General features: G+C 45.2%; 1 protein-coding gene across 1 annotated transcript in view; it reads left to right on the top strand.

Moving 5' to 3' along the window:
• Positions 1 to 13852, top strand: part of grm8b (glutamate receptor, metabotropic 8b) — a 126294-nt gene that overhangs the window by 95705 nt on the left and 16737 nt on the right. The window contains exons 9-10 of the mRNA XM_035665793.1: positions 1083 to 1222; positions 2112 to 3047. Coding sequence (XP_035521686.1) covers positions 1083 to 1222; positions 2112 to 3047 — 1076 coding nt within the window. The remainder of the gene's footprint in view (positions 1 to 1082; positions 1223 to 2111; positions 3048 to 13852) is intronic.

The following is a 13852-nucleotide window of genomic DNA, read 5'->3' as shown; positions in this document are numbered from 1 at the left end:
CAAATGGTTGAAGTGTCCCTTTAATCCTGGATTTGACTGTATTGTGTGTTTTTTAACAACAAGGGCTGTCCCCGAATGAAGATCTTTCCTAGTGGACTAGGTTGCGCCACTCTGGCTCTGGTGCTCATTGCGACCCGAGCTGAGTCCCTGCCTCCTGGCAGTTCAAAGCGCCTTTGCTAGTGCTGTAAACAAACTTCCTCCAGTACATTGAGCTCGCAGTCTGGGCACAATCAGCTAATAGAACCGCCAACTAGCTAGTGACAGCAGCTAGTACAGTTAGCACATGCAGCACAGGTTGTCCTAAAATAAGCATCAGTCATTTCAGCAAAATTACAGTTGTTTGCTTTCAAGCCTCTAGAGCCCATCGTAATTGTAACTCTTGTCAGACAGGAATAAAGTTGGAAGTTAAGTGATGTTGTTATAGAGGCACAAAGTCCAGAGAGGGAGAAGATCAGGTTGGATGGTTGGGTCAGCAAAACGTCTGACCTGTGCCTTAAACGACATGGGAACAATGTACCTAGACATTTGGTTGTTGGTTCAATTCTCCTTCTGTCCACATTTTGTAGTGTCATGGTGTTTACCCCGTATGTGTGGATGTGGTAGGCTTGCAGTATAATCTACTTCAATATGCTCTAACACTACAACATATGGCTAAACACATGTTGGTTCTACACATCATCCTACACCTCCATTGGTTAGGATTAATGTTTCTGTCTTTCATCTCACATTTTCTTGTAACTGTAGAGAAAGGACCAATTTGAGTGACATCAAACAACCAATCAGTAAGCTGCAATTCAAATGGCCCAACGGTACATTTTTCACACTAACAAATGAATGATCTAAGATAGAGCAGTTCTGACAAATGGAGGAGCAAGGGACAAGTGGTCTAGCATCAAGAAGCTTCTGCTCATAAACTTAACAGACAAGCTTGATCACACAACCATAAAAGTATTGGTGTCCCATCATACCGTATTACAGCCCAGCTACGGTGGAGGCTGTTCTGGTGATGTGAAAACTACTGTCCCTGCACCTAAATAGATATCTGTCAATGTTGGAATGTTCTCTCCTTTGTGTTTTTACAGGAAGTGCAGGGACTCCAGTCACATTCAACGAGAATGGTGATGCTCCCGGACGCTACGACATCTTCCAGTATCAGATCAACAATAGGTCGGTGGCAGAATACAAGGTCATTGGACACTGGACCAATCATCTGCATCTAAATGTAAGGACCAATAATCTCAATCGGTCTCATTTAGTTAACATCTGTCAAACAATGTTGACCAGAGTGAAACAAGTGCCAGATAATGGCGACAGTATAAAGAGAATTCTGTAGGACATAGATGTTTAGCCAACACAGTAATAGGTCAGACTTTTGGTTGATACAAGAATGTCTGTCAAAATCACTGATTAAATTGTATTTTTTTTTTTTACAAAATAAAGAAAAGAGCAAATGAATGGATGAAATGAATTAAGGGAGCAAACATGTTTCAAATCCTGCTCCTTTTTCTTGGAAACAGCAGTTCAACAGAATAATCTCGACTTAAGGTGAAACACTTTGTTTGCTCCATAAAAGATATAAATAATTTATTGGCGAGCAGTCATGTTTGAAGCCCTGCAGCAGTGATTTGTTCTGCACCGAACAGAAACACACTGTTTTTTTAAAAGTCATTAATGCTACAATTTATGTTATTCTCACTCAGAACACACACATAACTGTCTTTTGTTAACTTTGTAAACTCCTGCAACATTTCCACATTATTAATCCATATTGTCTCTGTGTGGGAGTCCATTATTGTGTTTACGTGGATAGCTGGGTGAACATTGTGTCCCCTGGAACAAAAAATGTCTGTGTTTAAATCCTCCTCCATGTTTTAGAGTGTGTTTGTGATCAGTTTAAGGTAGGTTAGTTTCACTAGTAAGTTAGCAGAGCCTGAAGCAACGGTACTGTTGCTATGGTTATCGACAATTTAATAAACCCTAAATTCGCATTTAGTGCTGTGGTTAAGCTAAGATTACACTGAATGATAATTACGATGTTGCTGAGCTGTTTGTTTAGCTTCTTAGTTTGAAGATGGATGTTGACAAGTCTGGTTCTTGTTCCCTCCCCTCAGATGGACACCCTGCAGTGGACCACCGGCGACTCCTCCCTGCCGGCTTCGGTGTGCAGCTTGCCCTGCCAGACCGGCGAGAGGAAGAAGGTGGTGAAGGGCGTCTCATGCTGTTGGCACTGCGAGCGTTGTGAGGGATACCACTTCCAGGCCAGTGAGTTCACCTGTGAGCTCTGCCCCTACGAGAAGAGACCTGACCAGAACCGCACAGGCTGCCAGCCTATCCCTATCATCAAGCTGGAGTGGAACTCGCCCTGGGCGCTGTTGCCCATCTTCATCTCCGTTTTGGGCATCATCGCCACCACCTTTGTCATTGTCACCTTTGTTCGCTACAATGACACACCCATTGTTCGGGCCTCAGGGCGAGAGATGAGCTATGTGCTGCTGACAGGCATCTTCCTGTGTTACATTATCACCTTCCCCATGATTGCTGCACCTGATGTTGTCGTCTGCTCGTTCCGTCGCATCTTCCTGGGACTCGGCATGTGCTTCAGCAACGCTGCGCTGCTTACCAAGACCAACCGCATCCACCGCATCTTCGAGCAGGGTAAGAAAGCGGTGACCGCACCACGCTTCATATCACCAGCCTCCCAGCTTGTCATCACCTTCTCGCTCATCTCGGTCCAGCTGCTGGGTATCCTTGTGTGGTTCGCTGCCGACCCACCGCACACTTTTGTGGACTATGGTGAACAGCGCACGCAGGATCCTGAGAATGCTCGTGGTGTCCTCAAGTGTGACATCTCTGACCTGTCGCTCATCTGCTCTCTGGGATACAGCATCCTCTTGATGGTCACATGCACTGTTTACGCCATCAAAACGCGCGGCGTGCCAGAGACTTTTAACGAGGCCAAACCCATTGGATTTACTATGTACACAACCTGCATCATCTGGCTCGCCTTCATCCCCATCTTCTTTGGCACAGCACAGTCGGCGGAGCGGGTGAGTCTCTAATAAATAATGTACTGTCATGTTTTATGTAATGTTCAGCCCTCCAGCAGAGTTTATAAATAGAAATGCACACCGTCAGCAGCCCCTACACACATACTGTATGTTTTTGTGTAACACTGATGACAGCAGGTTGAAACTCACTGATAGACGCTCTCATATTGCAGTTAGAAATCAGTTTAAGTTATTTTTCTTTTTTATTCAAACTTTTGTTTTACAGGGTATATTTGTAAAAACGTTGGAACATGGAATTGTAACTTGTAACGTATTTCAATACACATCAAGGTATCCTGTTATATTGGAAGCATAGACTGTCTCCGTGACGTCACCCATAGGTTTCTGAAGCTCAGTGTGATCGCTGTGGCCCTCCCCATTTTGGAAGTCCTGAATCCGCCGGCTCCCAGATAATCCAAAAATGGGCAAATACATCGAGCTGAGGTGGGCTGAATGAAGCCTGGTTACTGAAAACAGCCTTCTGTGATGGCACCCACCTGTCACACAAAGCACCCATGACTGGGAATTTAGCTTTAGAGAGTACAATCGTTTCTTGTATCAGGCTTTAAACATGTTTATTTATGCTGTTGGGCATTTTAATATGGGGCCTTCTGGAGATTGACTCACTTCTGTCGCCAACCTCAAGTGGCCGTTCGAGGAACTGCCATTTTTGGCACTTCTGTGTTGGCTTCATTTTCCAACCACAGAGGTTACTGTTTGATTGGTAGTATGGTAATGCTAGCTAGTACTACCAGTAGTGCTCACAATTCCACCATTAGAGCATATAAACACACTTTTTATACATTCCTTTTTCTTGTGTTTTTGGTTTTAGAAAGGCAATAAAAATGTACATGAACCTCCACACTCTGTGGATAAAGAATATATGTCTTACAAAGAGAGAAATACAAAGCTGAAGGGCTAGCTACTGCCAATAGTCAATAAATTACTCCAAACTGAAGGCTGGCTGCCTGTCTTAAAATTACACTGTTTCATTTTCTATTCCTACACGTTAGAGTTATTTGTTTTCAGAGACATGAGTGTCTCTGCGAAACAGAGTTTATACCTAATTAGTTCTGACTGACTGATTGATGATTGATTAGTTTCTGATCACACATAGGCACAGCCCAGCCTGCTCTGCCTCTTGACACAAAACCAATTAGAGCAGAATTAAATTTAGCACATTCAGACAACAGTTTTTGGGTTGAGTTTGCTGTAAGGGAGCTGCCAGATGGAGGATTTTGCTCATTATCATGTCTGTGGGGAGATCTAGAGGACAGGTGGAGCGATTCACAGAGATTTCCTCTAAATATAGTTTATCAGTCTTTTTCTGCTGCTACTGTTCAGCCACGATTTGAAGAGTTGTTTTCGATTTTAAACCAAGAACACTCTGCGCGACTGATAATGACACTAATTTAGCCTGTGTGAGGAAAATCTGTAGAAGCAACATGGCGCCCTGAATCTCAGCCTGAAACTAGGGAGACTCCTGTGAATGAGAGGTTAAGATGCTGGCCATGAACTGCAACGTCTCTTGTTCAAGTCCAGCCAGGGACCCTTTGTTGCATGTTGTTCTCCATCTCACTTTCTATGTATTCTGTCTCTCTGTAGTCCAAATCTCTAATAAAGGCATAAAAATGCTTGCTTGACCTTCAAGCTTCTGAGTGGGCAACTCAAGTTTGATTGACAGCTGAGCCAGCAGCAGCACTGAGAGACAATTATCTTTAACCTGTAACGTTTGTACAGACCGTGATTTTGAAATGTTTGGTTTTTGATGAAATATCTCTCTTTCTGTCGAGATGGAAATGTGATGTTCAAATTTTCCATGACTCTGAGATATGACTTGTTTCTGTACGTTGGCTGTAAACCAGCAACAGACACACTGACCATGTGTCTGTGTGTTTGTGTTTAGCTCAGCCTCTAACTGAAGCCTCAGACCTCCCCAGTAGACCCATTAAGCCCAGGGATTCATGTTAATTTTACAATCCTTCCCCATATCACCTGTTAACACATGACCGAAGTCCCACCAGAGCCAGTTCCATAATAGATTATATGCTAATAAAGACTGAGATGCAACCAGGGAAGAGTGAGTATTGAAAGCCCCACAAAGCTAGAAAGTGGACCTTTGGAGTTTACTTTTTTCCCACAGTGTTAAAAACAACTGAGTGACTACAGTGTTCGTGTTTCTTCTGTTTTGACAAGGACTAGAAATGGCCTACAGCAGTTTCAGTTTTACTTCGGGTTATTTTTACCAGGAGAAATGACTGATACAGCAGATTTAGACTGAATGTTCACACATGTTCAGATGAAGATTACATCACTGTCCCCAAACAGACTGAGGTTTTCACATCAAACAGCCGGCGGCTGTCCCCGCCTGAGGCTTCAGAGAACGGAAGTCTGCAGACAGGAGACACTTCTTCTGCAGCAAATCTCAGGTTTTTACTGAGAAACTGCAGCCAAAAGAAATAGAATACATTTTACATTTCATTAAACAGAGAAAAATGAAATGTATTTTATATTTTTCTTTTATCATACAGCAAACAGACTGTTTGTTTTAAGACCTTGGAGCGTCCACACTGTTTATTGTGGAGAGAAACACAACAAACACCTATGGACTTATTATTATTATTCACTGAACACTTTTGATCAACCTGCACCTCAAACTGATCTATCCCACTTGCTAAACATGTGAGTTTGACAGGTTTTATATAATCAAACAAACACCTGTATGTCAAGTAAACATTTAAAATTTAAATCCAAGTCCGGATAAATCCAAGTTTATGTACATGTTAATGTATTCATTGAATAGGCATGGGATGATGAAAATCACATGTCAAGATTATCTTGGAAACGATATTATCACGATAGTCATGAAAATATACTTTTAAAATGGCACTAAAACATACTAAAACCACTTTACTAATAAACTTACACATATATTTATTACAGCACCTCATCCCCCTGTTGGAATTTTGGAATGACAAGTAAGATGTGGGTTCCCCCTTGTCCCCTTGTTCAAAATAAATCAGGAAATCAATATAGGACGCTGGCCAGCTAGACAGCTTTTTCAAGTCAAGGAGACCTGTTACTTTAGAGAGGAGGTTGTATAAGGTGGTGCGGCAGTAGCGGGGTTGTGTGGGCGTGCAGTTGGCACCTTCTCGCTGTTAACAGTTTTTGTTGATATGTGAAGTGTGGGTTAAAGTTGGACTCGACGCATTCTCGCGTCTCGTGTCTCTCACTTTATCACATCCAATTGGTGACGACTTTTGAGTTGAACATAGCTTGATTACGTCGCACACAACGACGGCGGGTGAAAATTCTGCGCTGTAGCGGTGCGGTAATGTCGGTGTTTTCGCTGCCAGCCATCAATGTTACCGGACTTTTTGGCAGCACACCCGGAAGGCCGTGGTTTTTAATATCGAAGGCCCCGTTCCGGTGGAGGAATTAAACACGGACGTTACGAAGTATTTCACAGTTGTAGCGGCCTTATAGATGCCCCTCGACGCAGCCAGGGCTATGACGTTAGAGGCCCCTCGCGGCTGACGGCAATACGACGCACTAACGCGTTCCTGTTGCACTCTTTGAACTGTCGGGCTGGAGAAAGCGGACGCTGCTGTCCTGACGCCTTGGCGACAGAGCCATCGAATTATGGAGAGGATTGGTGGCTTCGTGGCTCGCGCGGATCCGCCTCAGTTCTCTGCCAATTTTTCCTGCGGCAGTTTCCAGACCCGTTGCGCCGACTGGCCAGTTCCCCCCTGCCTTCTCAGGAGACTACGGAGCGCTAGCTGTTATGGAGGCAGGCAGGATTTCGTCCACCAAGGCAGAGATATTTGTCTCTTGCGACTCTGGAACTCGCGCTGGGGCTCCGCGCGCGAGACCTAGACTCGGGAATGAAACCCGGCAGCGTAGCGTGCTGTGACGGCCCGCGACAGCGTGGTGGCATGGCGAGTTCACTGTGAGTCGCGCGGAGTTTATCATTTTCTCAGGTTTGGGCCAAAGGCCGATGGTTTAGTAGTGCAGCCGCTGGCCTGTGTATTTGGCGCCTCATGATGGGATAGCGCGCTGGTGGCGGCGCGTCATTAGCGCGCTATTGTTAGAAAATGGAAGGACACTCGCTAATGGGTGGTGTGTACTGAAAGTGTTGTTCATCACATGCACTTGTCCGGTCGTTGTGGTGCTGTTTGGGCTCGATTTTGTTGGTCAGCGTTTAGAGCCATTTTGTTCCTCTGGCGAAGGTCCTGTGGACACCTTATGGCTTGGGTGTGTCATGGCCCGTGCCGTGAAGGGTGAATGGGCCAGGCTGTTCCATACGGTCCTTGTTTTGTTCGGGGTCCCTCCTGCGTCGGCATGTGTGACCAAGGTGGGATGTGGTTGCCTGGGGCCTGTGTAGAATCTTCCGTCGCTGAAATGGTTGTCAGCTCGAATCAATCGCCAGCGTCAAGTCGTTGAAGCACGATTAGACTTCAAGATAGGATGCTCGCTATCATTACAGCGCGAGTACCTTCTCCCTCCTTGCTCACCTACCGCGGTCCACTCGCGATTATTCTTTCTGAGCTGGTGGAACCTGGTGCGTGATGGTATTTCTCACGATAGTGCGTCCACCCGACATGGATGATCCCCTGATGACAGAGTTCTATGCACACGTCCTTTGTTGCGCATTTATCGAGAATTCCTGACGGTGGCGGCTTGTGTTTCTGCTAAATCAAGTTGGTTGCTGGTGTCGGATAGTATGTGGGTCTTCAGGCGCCGCTTAGATGGACTCTGTGTTCCTATTGGATGCGTGATTCTGTTGAAGACAGTGCTTGTTAATCGTGATTGTTTGTCTGTTTTGGGATGGCGGCCGAACTGGATTTTCGCGGTGGCTGGGCTGTCGTCGCAGAGAGAAGACAACTGCGCATCCTCGGCAGTGTCTGTATGCCCTGCGGCTCATGTGAGTGACGATGTCATGTCATCACCCGATAGTAGCGAGTTCTTTGGTATTAGCCATAGGGCGGATTCACTCACCTTTCCTCGGCCACCAATGTGGGTATCCTGCCGGGGTCCGGCCGTCCCCGGCTCGGATGGCGATATCTCTCTCAGAATATTTGCTGCTTGCGGCTTTGGCAGCCTGTTTCTCTCCTTGTATGATGGGGCATGGATAGCTTGCAAGGTGTTGCGGCCTCACACTATTCACCGGTGGATCAGCTGTATCAGGTCAGACATCGTAGGCGGTTGGATTAGATGGAGTTCTCCTGAGTATGGATGGTTCCTGTGGCTGCGTCGCACACATCTCTCTACGCGTTTTGTAATTAAACGTCTTCTCTTCCAGCGTGAAGGTGTTCTGATCACTCATAGTGGATGCGTTGTATTGATAAGCCGCGTTAGGCGGATGATGTATAGATGTTTGATATCTGGTGGTTGGTGGCCGGGAGGTGGCTTGGCTTGCGGGAGTGGTATTCGGTTTCAGCGGTTGATTGCTGTCTCGCATGTTGAGCTTTAGCAGTCGCGCAAGTGAGATGTAGTCTTGCCTATGTTGGCTTTTGCTCTGCAAGGCTGTGTGGTGTCTCCTGTTTGTCCATCGCTGCTCGTGTTCTGTGTAGTGCTCATTGGTGATTGGATGTGCGATTTGTGGTTAGCTGTTCTGCGTGGCTAGGTAGTGGGCGTGGTATGGTAGTGGGCAGTGTGGAGGATGGTGATAGCAGTGATAGTTTCTTGAGACAGGGGGGGCGTGGCAGATTCAGGACTTTTTTACGACATGGATAGAAGCATGATGCTAATTTGCAACGACGTATGACCACAATTGTCTACCTCTTACACCATCGACCGATGGGGATATACGTTCTCATCAGTCCGAGTCATTTCCGTTTTCCTGAGTATTGTGGAAATTGATGAATTGGAAGTATTAAGTAGGTTTAGTTAGTCGGTCTGTGCTTTGTGTCCCTGAGTCGATGTGACTGCTACACCGCCTGTTCGTCGTCACCTATTGTGACTACCATAGATGTAGTGTGAGACGTCACTCTGGAACCCAACATTAGTTGTGGTGGCGATGTGGCTGGTACTGCAATCAGTCAGGAGGTGCTCCTGTGGGGTTCTACCGTTTGCTGGGAGATACACTTGAAATGGTCGAACTAGAAGGTTTTAGTGCTGTCGCAATAGAAATTCTGTCCGTGTGTAAGGGTGAAGCATGGCGATAATCTCTCCCGGGTGTGAAGTGGACTCTGTAGTTTCCGGTCCACTTTGTGTAGGATGGAACAGCATTTTTGTCAGAGGTCTATGTTGGTAAATTGATGTGTATGTCGGATATAGTGGGTGCGAGGCGCTCTTACTTCGGTTATTGTGTGGTCCTGTACTCACGTACGCGGCTGATATTGAGGAGATGATGTAAGCAGAATGCGAAGGAGATTTATAAAGTTTGGTAGTGTTAGCAACAATTTGTCATCGAAATATAAACATTTAACCGGTAGACTATGGGCTGGATGGAAAGCGGCTGATTAATAGGACGAAGATGCTGGCGTATAAGATGACCATTTCTGTCTTGTAGTGATGATGGTTCGGTTAGTTGGTTTTTGTTCATATTGTCAATAGGGTGCGCTCTGTGGATCAAGTCCACTTGTCATCGGCATCTTCACTTACAGCAGTTCAGTTTGTAGACTCCTATCAACTACATTCCTCAGAAAGTTGCAGGTGAAGGTAATTATGATGGTTGTTGGTGTTCTTCTGTGTTCTCTGAAGTTCGTGTGCTCTTCCATTTATGGCCCTGCTTAGTGCTCCGGAAGGTAGAGGACAGGTGACCCGGTTCGTTCAACCCCAACAAGGCAGCAGGGGAAGGCTGTGAAGATGGCCAGAAAAGGATCAATTTCGGATGTCTGAGGGTATAAAGATGTGAGTACGGACAGAGATTAATTGGGAGATTTCGCTATGGGCAATCGCGTCCGTTGGCTCGCCGGGGGCTCTTAAGTGAGACGAGAGCAAGTTAAAAACTAACGAAGATGGGTATTGAGATGAGTGTGCTATAGTGAGAAGTGTTTGCATGCACGCGATGCTTGTTCAATAACAATGTCTGAGGTGTAAATCTATATAGTAAGAGAGATGGTACTCAGTGTCTTTGGTCAGCCGTATCCTCCTAATTTACCTTCTCTCAGGAATGGTCTTCGGTGTTTATGCCGTGCGGGTGTTGCATAAATAGTGGACAAAGGCGGGGCCGGTGAATTGTGAATGTGTGGGGTGATTCTGGTGCACATTGGTTAAATCTAAGGATACGTTCTCCTCCAGTATTGGCGATCGGGGATTGATTAAGATGAAGGTCAAGGTCAGGGAGCTCGTCGCCACTCAGAACGACAGAAGGGAAAAGAAGTAGGGAGATGTGCTTGGGAAAGCGCAAACGCCCATGCTTTGTGCTCCTGGTCAAATGAATGCTTTGATTGTGTTGATTCATCTCGGCACTGTGACACATCACCAGAGCGTGCGACGGCGACCGGCTTTCCCTATGAGAGCCTCAGTACCCACAATTCCCAGAGGGTTGACTCCGGATGTTATGTCACCTGAAACGCGCGCCCCTTTCTCTCTCTTCTCCCGCCCCCTCGCTTCTTATCCTTCTTTGCCGGCCTCGCGCTGAATCGAGGGCGGGGCGAAGCGTCGCTAGGAGCATTTCACACAGATGGTTCTGCAAGGAAAACAAAAAAAAAAGAAAGAAGCAACACAACTCAAAAATAAGACATGATCCCGGTAGAAGATAATATGTGTATGGTGCTCTGGGCGTGGGCTTGTTTGTGTTGTCAGCTGCGATGTTGGTAAACAGGAAGAGAAGAGAAGATGAAAATTCGGAGAAGAAGGAGAAGAGATGGAGCACGCCTGCCTGAGTGACGAGTGTAGTATGTCATAAAGGTTTTTTACTGTCTATTGAGAGCTGCTCGCGCAAGTCTAGCTCTGGAATATCGGTCTCTGATTCATCTACACTCAGCCTCGTTGCACTTCGATGCCACCTTGTATATCACACTTGTAATTTGGTTTTGGAACTCAGTATATCCTTTTCTCCGATTGCTGCTCGCCTCTCTACCTGCATGGCACGTCCGGGTTCTGTCACTCCCGCCCCTTGCTTGATCAGATCTTTGTATTTTTTCCAGACGTACCGACTTCGTTTTCCTCTTAATTTAGCAGGGCCGTAGGCTGAGAAAGACTCGAGGAGTTGGGCTGTTGTGGTTGCGGATGAGATCGCCGCAGTTGGCGTTACATTGCTGATGTTGTTGTTTTGCTGCCGTTGCGGGCTGAGCTGGACCAAAGGGCTGCCTTATTTGAGGGACATGTTTATCCTCGGTTGCAGATTGTTGTGGGCCATTTGCATTGAGGGCAAGTCATTCATCACAGGCGCATTAATAACACTTTCTGACTCTTCTCCCTCTCTCTTCCTTCCAACCATCCGCTGTCTGTACATGCTTCTTGGGCTGATTAATTTCTTTTGGGTGTATTTTCTTAGATGTTGTCCTTTGGTAGCAGTAATAAACCAGCGGCTCCCCTCTGCAGCCCATTAAAATGCAAAGCACTCACGCCAATCGTATGATCACGTTGAAAGAAGCACGGCAAGAATGGCACTAGACTAATTTCGATTTGTTCTGAAAATTTAGCCGCGGGCAGAGCATGATCATCTTGCGGGTACCTTAACCTTGTCGGCGGTTTCAGCAGCTGGCTGACTGTGTATAAGAACAGAGTAATGAGATGATGTAAAGTAGTTTCATTCCCGCCCGCCTTCGACATCTCGCCCTGTGATTCATTCGGGGGGAGTTACGGTATGAGTTACCATTGTAAGAATCTTGACATTTCGCTGCTGCGTGGTCTGGAAAATAAGCCGGATTGGCCTGATATTATGAGACATATTATGTTAGGGGTGTTCAGGATGGGAGGGGAGAGGTAGCTGCCGCAGGTGAGCTTGTTGTTGTTTAACAGGGTTAATCTTGATTGAATACTGGATGGTGGGAAGGGAAGTATAATGAGGATAATCATGGTGAGGAGTCCGGGGTGATGGGGGCCAACGTGGGAGTTGAGGCACTCGTGGTTATCTTGATATCCTGCGTATTCTGATTTACCTTGGTCAGAAAAAGCGCATCTCGTTCCTGCTACCTTGAAAGGGCCGGTCATTTTGGTTTTTTGGGGGGTCGGCGATCCTGTAATGGGTCGGTGGTCTATATCAGAGAGTGACGATTTTTCTTAATATCCGCTCTACCACAGCGGAGAATGTTCATTGAGCGGCCTAAAAGCAGTGTAATTCACGAATGTGTCCAGTCAGACGGCTGTCTTTGGGTCGGAGGTGGGGTGGAAAAGGTCAGATTGATGTAGGATTGCGTCTGAGGAGCTGTTTGGACGAACATATGGCACTGTACAGCGAAGATTATTGAGGGTGTCGCGTTAGTGTTGTGAGGCCCTATATAGCGCTGAATGAGAAAATCTTTTAAAAGAGTAGGCTGTATGCTTCCTCGCCTGCGATCAGTCTGTGCTTATGTAACTGGTGTTAAAGGGCTTTGTTCTTTAATAGACAAATGGGTTGCTGGTTTGATCGCAATACAAAAGAGTGAGGTCTCTCCTATGCTCGTTAGTATAGTAAGACCTTTTATTGGAGCGGTGGTGAGACTCGTGTATGCAATCATTCCCCATTGGTGGTCTTATCAGCAGCCGTTTTATGTTGTGGTATCGACAGTCCAGACTTTGGTTATAGGTTTTCCACTGTAACATCTGTCTTGATATGAGGCTAGGAACTATATGGCCTTCGTGGATACAGAGCAACGTTCAGCTGAATGGCTTGAAATTGAATGATTTGCTCTGGGTCGAGTTTTTATCGGAGAAGCAAGACTCTACTTGATCTGGGCTTGCAGTTTTTTTTGATGTTTTCATTGATCTGAGTCCAGACCAGGACGTTGACGTAGTTTGTAGCGTTAACGGTAGAGTCAGGAACAAACGGCATGTAGGGATTTATTAAAATCATATGAAAACTTGGAAAATAGTATTTTATACTATTTTTACATACGCTGTTTATTTGAGAATAACTCTCTAATTAACATACGGAAAGATGAGAGAGATTTTAATTTTTGCCTTCTGTGTTTCTCAGTGTCACATTTGAGTTTAGAGCTAATTTATATCTAATTTACAAGGTTTTTTTTTAAAAAATTAAACACATACGCCAACTGCTGCAAATAGTAACAACATGCCACAGCTCGGCTTTGGAGCTAACAATACGTATTACTCGCGTTAATCGTCAGATGGGAGCGCGCGAATAAAACAGAAAGGTTATCCATGCGTTGTTCATGCGAGGTGGATTTCTTTACTCTAAGGATTAATTTATTGTAGGTTGGGCAATTGTCCATTTTTTTGGTGCTTTTTATTGTAATGTTCTTTATGGTTATTTGTTCCTTTTTAGTTGGTTCATCCTCGATATTATGTATTCTAGGCTTTCTGTTTTTCCTTATTTCATGTATTATTTCTCATATATATAGGATATGAACATTTGATTTTATTACTACTGTACTATGTGTCACACGCCTTTGTCGGTCTGCAGGGTTGTACTGTCAAATAGCACACCACTTGGGACAATGCCATGGGACCGATATCTAGACTCCTCTTGCAGTTTATCTGTTAAGTTATTTACTTAAGATAATGGTCAAAATCTGTTAATTTATTATTTGATTCTGATTTAATTAGATATTTTTAGCTAATAGTGGATTATATATTTTTGAAGCATTGGCCCTGTATTTCGAATGGTTGTTGGGTAGTTTAATACTGAATTTCATATATTAATAAATATATTATTTGATGTGAGAATCAGCAATATTATTGGTGGATAATTA

Source organism: Morone saxatilis, unplaced genomic scaffold (assembly GCF_004916995.1).
Source record: "Morone saxatilis isolate NCDOM2014 unplaced genomic scaffold, NCSU_SB_2.0 Contig2, whole genome shotgun sequence".
NCBI lineage: Eukaryota > Metazoa > Chordata > Actinopteri > Moronidae > Morone > Morone saxatilis.
The sequence above is the reverse complement of the archived record's forward strand: the minus strand, read 5'-3'. Positions and strand labels throughout refer to the sequence as shown.